A 9,040-nucleotide genomic window follows, 5' to 3' on the forward strand; every position below is an offset into this window, starting at 1 on the left:
AGAGACAGAGAGAGAGAGAGAGAGAGAGAAATGCAGAGCGTGTGCAGAGCAGGGGGACGCGAGGAACAGTATTAAGAACTGCTGCTTTAGAACACTGGTTTTTAAACTTGTGAATCAATTAGAATTGTTAGAAGACAGAATCGCGATTCATATATTGCATACATCATAGATTTGTACGTGCACCTCTAGTTTTCTCTTCCTCTTCTCTAAAGCATGGCCTCGACCCCTTCTTGCGTGTTCCCAGGGGCGGGGTTTATCTGGGTTTGTGATGTCACGAACCCGGGAAGTAACTTGTTGTAGTCCCTACCAGCCATTTTTGTAGGATTAAACTGCCAGAATTTTAAAAGACTATATCTCCGTTTGCATCGAACTTTCAGCTTCGTAACTTTGCAGATATTGTTTATGCTGAAACAGCAACATTACACACTAACTAACGTTAAAAAAGTGAAATCACAATCAACCACCCCTTTAAAACCATCAATCCCCCTCACTATAGTGGAGAGAACCACAATGAGGCGGACTCATCTCAAATAACAGGGTTACTTGTAAACCCCCAGTAGATGGGGGCAGGGGGCAAAAACACATTTTATTTATCTTGTTTTTCGGCCAGGCACAATAAAGATTTCAAAAGGAGGTTTTCACAGCAATGCCATAGAAGATTATTTTGGGTTCTCCAAAGAGCCTTTCAATTGAAAGTTCTAAATAGTACTTTTTTTTGTCTGAAGAACATACACTAAAAATAAAGGTTCTGTATTGGCATTGATGGTTGCATGAAGAACCTTTAACATTCACTGCACATAAGGACCTTTAGAGTGGAAAAAGTTTCTTTAGATTTTTTAAATGATCTTCACACACTAAGAAAAAATGGTTCTTTTAAAAATTGTTCACTAGAAGGTTCATTGGGGAGCCAAAAATGGTTCTTCTGTGGCATCGCTGTGGGACCCCACTTTTGTAAACTTTATTTTTAAAAGTATATAATATAAAGAAACTTTTTTTGTGCAATGGAAAGTTTCCATGGATGTTAAAAGTTCTTCATAGAACCATAGATGCAAATTAAAACCTTAATTTTTTAGAGTGCAGAGCTGGAGAGATCAGAAAAAAGCAGAAGGACAGATAGTGAATTCACTTCTGTTTGCACTGTCAGCTCAGTGTGAACGCAATATACCATGTCAATAGACACTACCACATCTACTAAAGGTACGTCCAGCTTAACAGCACCTAATATTTACCTCAGATTACTCACACTTTGCTGTGACGGCCCTTTTGTATGCTTAACTGTAATACCAAGAGGTGTAAAGTTAAGGCCTTGCTGTAAAGTCTCTGCTACTGAACATTCAAAGCACATTTATGGCAGGGTGTATCAAAGTAAGCAAACAGGAAAATCTCTAGAGATGCTTTTCAGATTAGCTTTTTTCCTTTTTACGCCATTACTTGATGTTTTGGCCGTAAACATAGGTATGTCTCCTCTCTCTCATCTGCACACCTGCAAAAATCAAAGTCAGCATCTGCAAGGGGTCATTAGGGAGGAGATCTTTAGGCTTCCCATCACTGGAATAAGCTGTGGCTGAATCACATAATCACTGACACCCAGCCACATTGATCCATTTAAGAGAGTGACTGTCTAATGATACAAATCATGCCATTGTATACGCACACTCCCACAGCATTCCCAAAGTCATAAACATTTAAACATATCAAGAACATTTTCAATATCAACCACTAGCTCATAATGTAACCCGAGCCTGTAATGTTTAGGAGTAAATGGAATACAAATGTGCCTTTTGACATACAACACTTGAACTCCATTTTACAAGGTGTCTGGTAACACTTATTGTTTCATCCTACCATGAATAATAGTCCTTTTTTTATTCCTCCAAAAATAGTTAAATCGAGTCCAAATGAATGAATTGAAACAGCATTGGGATCTTGCCAGGAGGGAAATGCATGTTTTTGTGATAAAAGACAGATTTGAAGAGGTCTGATGTGAGATCTGGTGTGTCCTGCAATTGATTCATGTATCACAAAGCACATTATCTGAATTCATAACTTCTCCAGCTGGTTCTCCTCCACAAGTGATTATGGTGTGTTCGTACAAGACCTGAAATGACACTAAAGCAAATATTAAACATATGGGAATATGATTTATGCAGTTACACTGCTGCTCAAAAGTTTAGGGTCAGTATAAGAGTAACTTTTTGAACGAAATAATTGCTTTTATTCAGCAAGAATTCATTAAACTGATCAAAAGTGACAGTAAATATGTTTACTTTGATACAAAATCTATTTCAAATAAATGTTGTTCTATTGAACTCTCTATTCATCAGAATCCAAATAAATAAATAAAATATCAAGGTTTACAAAAAAAAAAAAAAATTAAGCAGAACAACTGTTTTCAACACTGACATAAATGTTTCTTGAGCAGCAAATCAGCATATTAGAATAATTTCTGAAGGATCATGACACTGAAGACTGGAGTAATGGCTTCTGAAAATTAATCTTTGCCATCACAGGAATGAATTACATTTTAAAATATATTCAAATAGAAAACAGTTATTTTAAAGGGTAATAATATTTTGCAATATTACTGTTTTTACCATTTTTTTAATCAAATAATTGAAATCTTCTTCAAAATTCTTAAAAAAAATTAATAAATAAATACAGACCCCCAAACTTTTAAACGGTAGCATATGATTCAGATTTACAGTTTACATTTGGCTGAAAAAAAGCTGTAATATACTGTTTGACAGGTTCCATTGTGACAACTTACCCTATATAATGTGAAGCCCCTTAAGGCATGCTGAGATAAAGTGCATAAATTCTCTCTGCTTAGTCTATGTACATTAAATGTAGATTTCCTCGGGTGAAATCCGTAGAGAGTTTGAGCTTATTTAAGTATTTATCCCTTAGACAATGTTCAAAGCAGAAAGATAGCCTGGCTCAGTGACTCGTTGTAGTTTTGCTGCTAAATTAGTATTTTATCTCCAAAAAAGATAATATAAAGGATTTTTCACCACACCATTTTCAACTAAAAACAAAAACACTATTCATTCACATGACAAGGGTGTTTTGGGGGCCTGAAAATGCAAACGTTTGAAAACGGGTTTCAAAGTGCAAGTTTTTGAAAACAATACCATTATCTTCTCAGTGTAAACTACAAAAAACGCGAATGTGTGAAAACGGTGACGTCATGCGCATACATATTACATATTCGCATAGTGTTTCTTGATAAAGTGACATTGCCAACTACTGGCCTGGCATGCATAATACAGCGCTTTAAGTCATTTTCCCAGATCTGTGTGAATGGGGATCATTTTGACAACGTTTGTCATTTGTACGTTTTTCAGTTGCCAAGTGTCTCTTAGAAATGAGGCGTGTGTTACTGAGTGAGTTTGTTGTTTTCAGAACAACTTGAAAGTTTGATAGTGTGTGACCCTCATTCGTTTAGTGTATGATACCTCCCGTTTTTCCTCTGTTATCATCTAAAAAGTTGACAAGTGTATGATGCCAATAGTGTTTTAAATTCAGTTCAGATTTCGTTAAGCAATGTAAGTTATTTAGTGTAGTATATTTCAGCCATAAGCTTCTATTAGAATATTTCAAAGTATTTAAAGGGGTCACAGGATGCCCATTTTCCACAAGTTGATATGATTCTTTAGGGTCTTAATGAAAAGTCTGTAACATAGTTTGGTTAAAAATTTTCAATGGTAGTGTAAAAAACACTTTTTTTACCCTGTCAAAACAGCTCTTTCCAGATCAAGCCGTTTTTGTAGCATTTTCCTTTAAATATAATGAGCTCTGCTGACCCCGCCCCTCTCTTCCGAGCTGCTCTCAGAGAGACTGTTTACTTCAGCCGCATTCATCAGTGAAACTTGCTAATTAGCACGATATTAGGAAAGGCGATTGGCAAAGATTCATTACAAAACATTATACTCACTTCTTCTGTAGATGACATCACAACTTGTTTTTTTACAGAGTGTAACACTGCTGCCCACTTTTTCTGCAGCCATTGCCATTTAAAAATTGTAGTGGCCACATTTTTGTTTTTTTTTATCATAAAAAAAAAAAAAAAGGTTTTCAGGTGCAGTTTTACATAAATTACAACCCTAGCATGCATATACTGTATATATGGTGGTGATAAGATTTATTTGTATGTACTTTTTTAATATTCATGAAGAATATGGCACAGACTAATAAGTGTGACTGGTTATATCCATTCATCTTGTATTTATCTGTTTATTAACGGCTTGCAGGAGCCCTCACGACTTCCACCCTCTCAGTCTGGCCCATGTCTCTTTGAGGTGAGGCAGTTTCTGGACTGTGCAACAACTCAGGCTGATCTGAGCTTGTGCGAAGGCTTCAATGAAGCTCTTAAGCAGTGCAAACTCTCACATGGTAAGCCTCCCGTCAACACAGACATTAGACATGATCCTCATCTAGGACTGAACTAACATGCAATCGGTTATGTGAATCTCACAGACAACACAAAGAAATGACAAACTGAATAGTAATTTTGTTTCAAAGTGCTTGACATTTTAGAAAGTTTTACAAAAAATACTCAAGAATGAAGTTAGAGATACACATGCATTTATGTACTATTACTAATAAAAAACCTGTTCTTGGAATGACCTTCTGATATTTTGTCCCTTTAGGTGTAACATCTCTGGTGTGATGGAGAATGTGGAAGATCTAAACACTAAATGTAGTCAAATAAACTGTTGGTTCAGATTCTCAATATTTCCAGCAGTTAATGTGAATTACTTATGTTTATAGCTGTTAAATACACATTGGTACTTTTGAATGTCTGATCATGTAAATGAAGTTGTACAATTAAAGAGCTGCTATTTATCTTTTTTTCTTTGTTATTCATGCCATTCATGTCATAATCCTGCTCTGTTGTGTATATTTTAGGCACATTACATGTTTAATGTGCATGTGGAACAATGTGTCCATTTTGATAAAGTCTTGTTTATGATTTACAAGTATCTAACAGAGTTACAAAACAAAAGCCTGATAACTAGTTATCACACTCTTTCCAAACTACATTTGCACAGCAGGTCTTGATTGCACAATCTCACTGCGTTTGTCTGAAGACAACCAAAAATATTGGTTGTCTTCATAAGATAATCAAAAATATTGATAGCCTTTTTTTACTTTACACAAACAAGAAAGAACAGAAGATTTGATTTAATATGCAGCATAGAAACAATGTTTTCTAAAATTGCAACTATAGTAACATTAATTTTGATAAACAATTACTAACTCAACCTGTTTAAATCTCATTCATATTATTGCTGACGGCTCAAGAGGCGTGAAAGGAATTCAGCACACTGACCAATCACAGAGCTCGGTGATTAGGCGTCTCTGTCTTTCAACCAATCATAGAAAGCGGTTTATCACAAGGAAGCAGAACCCTATCGGGTCATTCTCACACTAGTCCAATAGTCAGCAGCAGTAAGTGTGAAATAATGCCGTTCATAAATGTGGAAACAAATTTACCTGCAAGCAAGTTTCCAGAAGACTTACTGAAAAGACTATGTACTACATTGGCTGCTGCTTTGGGGAAACCGGAAGACGTGAGTATTGTAGCATTAGCTATGCAATGGTTCTCTCTCCACGTTAAATGTCTTGGCCTTCTTGACCTTAGTAATCATAGATCTTAAAGCTCCGCCGTCATGTAATGCAATGGTTCATGTCTTCAGAGGATGAATCTGGTGGTGAAGACTGACCTGCCGATGATGATCGCAGGGTCTTGCTCCCCGTGTTTGATGATGTCCTTGTCTGCCATTGGAGTGACTGATACGGCGGAGAAAAATAAGGAGCACAGCGCCAAAATCTTCCAGTTTCTGAAAGGAGAGTTTGGGCTTAGCGATGACCGGTAAATTAATAAAAAAGACGGGAAAGCATAGGGTTGAAACACAATGAATAGAATGGTTACTTACTTACCTCAATATTTGGCGACTTCTTGTTATAGTAGTGCTTCAAATCTAATTATTCTAATAATTTGACTTTTAAATAAAACTTTTTACACATACACATTTAAAAGTTACAGTCATTCTCTCTGAAAGACAGACCAAAATATTGTTGATTGACATTGCATTAATGGACATGTCTATTTTTGTCCAATAAAATGCTTCCTGGAATTATAAAAGTCCCTCCTCCTTAATTATAAATCCTACCTGCCATTATAGCAAATCAGCATTCATTTTTCATATTTTGAAGATTGCTGGTAATCAAACAGTTGGTGGTTGCCATTGACTTCCATAGTAGTAAAAAAAATACTATGGAAGTCAATGGCAACCACCAACTGTTTGATTACCAGCAATCTTCAAAATATATTCTTTTGTGTTCAACATAAGAAAGCAACTCATACAGGTTTGGAACGACATGAGGGTGAGTAAATGATGACAGAATTTTCATTTTTGGGTGAACTATCCCTTTAAATGAGACCTATGATGGAGCCACGTTTTGTGTTATAAAATATAATGTCCTGATTTTCTTTCACTTCTGTGTTCTGTTGCAGTATTTTGATACTGTTCTACCCTCTGGAGCCGTGGCAGATTGGGAAAAAAGGAACAGTGATGACCTTCTTATGAGACTTCACATTCTTTTTTTTTTAAGTGAATTCTTCTTATGTGATTCCTGATTGGGATTCAGCTAGCTGGACATGCATTGCTCCTGGGTGATAGGACCGTTTTGCTCTTATAGGATTAAAAATATTTCCTAATTTTCTTGAATAGTAGCCTGTGATTTGAAAATAATCACTTTACTAAAATAAATATAAAATGCATTTAGCATTTTGATAGCAAACCATATAGTTGGTTGGATGTGTCTTTTTTTAGACAATAAGGTAAATAATAAGTTGATAAACTTGTTAGGGAGTTAATTGTATGAATTGAATTATGTATTACATTAGCTCAGTGTTTGTCACTTTTCCTGAGAAAGTGCCATCTTCAATCAATCAGTTTATCTGTCAACCACATCTACGGGTCAAATCAGACCATAATCACCAGCTTACAAAAGCCATAGAAAATATCCATAACCATGTAGTCAGAGTGAGTTTTGATTTGTACGGATGTCAGTTGCATAGTACAGAGCATAAGTGCACACAAACAAAATGTCTTTTCTCACTAATGTCTTTATCATCAACTGTGTTTGCCAAGTACATTGATTCAGAAAATTGCTCAAATTAAAATGGATAAACAATAAAAAAAAAATGCTCTTGAATAAAACAGCTGTGTAATTCATTCAGGGGTTTTGGGATGATGTGGGTGGGTAGTATTTGCTTCCGGGGGCAGTAGTCAAACAGTTTGGATCTATGTTTCATGGTTCAAGAAGAAAAGAAGAACACTCAGGTTTTTTTTCTTTTTTTTTTTTTGCACATAAACATGTAATACATTGTAATTGTGTATACAATTCCTTAGTGTATACTGTAAAAACTGATTCTTCAAATATTACTGGATTATGTTTTACAAGAAAATACAGTTTCAGTCTTTTTACTTCAGTTAATTCAGTGTTACATGATGGTTCTTTGTAATTATTTGTGAAATTTACTATCAATTTCTGAAAATCCTACTCAATTTTTGTTCAGTGTGTATAGACAATTTTACTGCCAAGCAAGTTTTTAGTCATAAAAGTAGTTTATTAGTATACTATTTAAGCGTATGTAGGGGTATCTTCAATATCTTAGTTTTAGAGAAAAAATAATGCTTTGACAGCAATTCTTCAAATTAAAATATAATCTTGTCACGATTAAAATACCCTCGAGTTCCGACAGATGGCGCTCATTGCAAGAGAAGAATGAAGAAAATAAAATGATTCAAAAGTTTATTAGCTAAACGCAGTTCTCGTTTTATTGTCGAACTATAGTGCTTACAAAGCTTGAGGTCATGTGTCCTTTATGGGGGTTTTAGGAACAGATTTAGGAACACAGGGTTTTAGGAGCAGAGTTCAGCGGGGTGTGGTGTAAATTAGTAGTTAGTAGGCGATACTTGTGCAGCAGTGCAGTCATTTCATTGCAGTTTTCACTGGGTTGTGTTTTAGTATAGAAGTCAGATACTTGTCAAAAAATGTCTTTGGAAATATACTTGGATTTGTTTTCGCAGCCATGTCGCTCTGTTTACATCTTTGCCAAGAAAAACAACATCCAGTTCGATTACAAGAAGATTTCGCTTTTTGAAGGTACAGTATCGTCTTATCTAAAACTGTTGTTTTTTTAAGTGCAATTACATGGAATTTGCAGCATTCATCACAACTTCTTCATAGGAAGGAAAAGCTTACAGACTTATATTAGAAGTTCTTCGTTTTATAATGAAATGCAACGGTCTTTTTTATATAGGCTATATTTCTGTTACGTGTGAGGAAGTTGTGGTTAGACTACAGCATGCAATCTTTTATTGATATAGGCAGGTGTGGCTGAATTCAGGTATTACAGAATTTAATGCTGTGTCACGCTAATCTGGCACAGTTATTACTGCGTCTTTTGAGTTTTTACATTGTGCCATTTGTGTGCATAAAGGATCACTCTAATATTATAACATTAGTATTTTTCCAAAACGTAAATATGAGATCTGTCCATCAGGTTATCAATATAGTGAAGAGTATGGGAAAATCAACCTGCTAAGAAAAGCACCAGCAATCAAAGATGGAGACTTTTTCTTGGCTGAAAGGTATGTCTATGGATAGCAAGTTGTTCCTTGTTTTCGACTGAATTCAAAGTAGTTTTAAAGGGGTCATATGATGCGATTTCAATTTTTCCTTTCTCTTTGGAGTGTTACAAGCTCTTGGTGCATAAAGAAGATCTGTAAAGTTGCAAAGACTAAAGTCTCAAATCCAAAGAGATATTCTTTATAAAAGTTAAGAGTCAGCCACGTCTACCTAAAACGGCTCGTTCTAACACACCCCACATGTCTACGTCACGATGTGAGAAGATTTGCATAACGCCGCCCAAACGTTCACGCAAAGAAAGAAGGCGTAACCTTTATTCTTTTGGCTGCACAACTGTTGATAATTCTAATAATAAATCAGCATATTAGAATGATTT

The 9,040-nt window shown here is 35.4% G+C and overlaps 3 protein-coding genes across 3 annotated transcripts in view; all 3 read left to right on the forward strand.

Annotated features, from left to right (window-relative positions):
- Positions 1 to 4,860, forward strand: part of LOC107736936 (coiled-coil-helix-coiled-coil-helix domain-containing protein 10, mitochondrial-like) — an 8,036-nt gene extending 3,176 nt beyond the window's left edge. The window contains exons 3-4 of the mRNA XM_016548323.1: positions 4,251 to 4,392; positions 4,650 to 4,860. Coding sequence (XP_016403809.1) covers positions 4,251 to 4,392; positions 4,650 to 4,669 — 162 coding nt within the window. The 3' untranslated portion in view covers positions 4,670 to 4,860. The remainder of the gene's footprint in view (positions 1 to 4,250; positions 4,393 to 4,649) is intronic.
- A 540-nt stretch (positions 4,861 to 5,400) lies between these two features.
- On the forward strand, positions 5,401 to 7,280 carry ddt (D-dopachrome tautomerase). The gene is made up of 3 exons (XM_016548324.1): positions 5,401 to 5,573; positions 5,700 to 5,875; positions 6,521 to 7,280. Exons 1-3 carry the CDS (start codon positions 5,466 to 5,468, stop codon positions 6,591 to 6,593), a joined length of 357 nt encoding a protein of 118 aa, XP_016403810.1. The 5' UTR covers positions 5,401 to 5,465; the 3' UTR covers positions 6,594 to 7,280.
- A 485-nt stretch (positions 7,281 to 7,765) lies between these two features.
- Positions 7,766 to 9,040, forward strand: part of gstt1b (glutathione S-transferase theta 1b) — a 4,983-nt gene continuing 3,708 nt past the window's right edge. The window contains exons 1-2 of the mRNA XM_016548325.1: positions 7,766 to 8,178; positions 8,579 to 8,666. Of these exons, the coding sequence (XP_016403811.1) occupies positions 8,067 to 8,178; positions 8,579 to 8,666 (200 nt within the window). The 5' untranslated portion in view covers positions 7,766 to 8,066. The remainder of the gene's footprint in view (positions 8,179 to 8,578; positions 8,667 to 9,040) is intronic.

Source organism: Sinocyclocheilus rhinocerous, unplaced genomic scaffold (genome assembly GCF_001515625.1).
Source record: "Sinocyclocheilus rhinocerous isolate Xijiao unplaced genomic scaffold, SAMN03320098_v1.1 scaffold192, whole genome shotgun sequence".
NCBI classification, from domain to species: Eukaryota; Metazoa; Chordata; class Actinopteri; order Cypriniformes; family Cyprinidae; genus Sinocyclocheilus; species Sinocyclocheilus rhinocerous.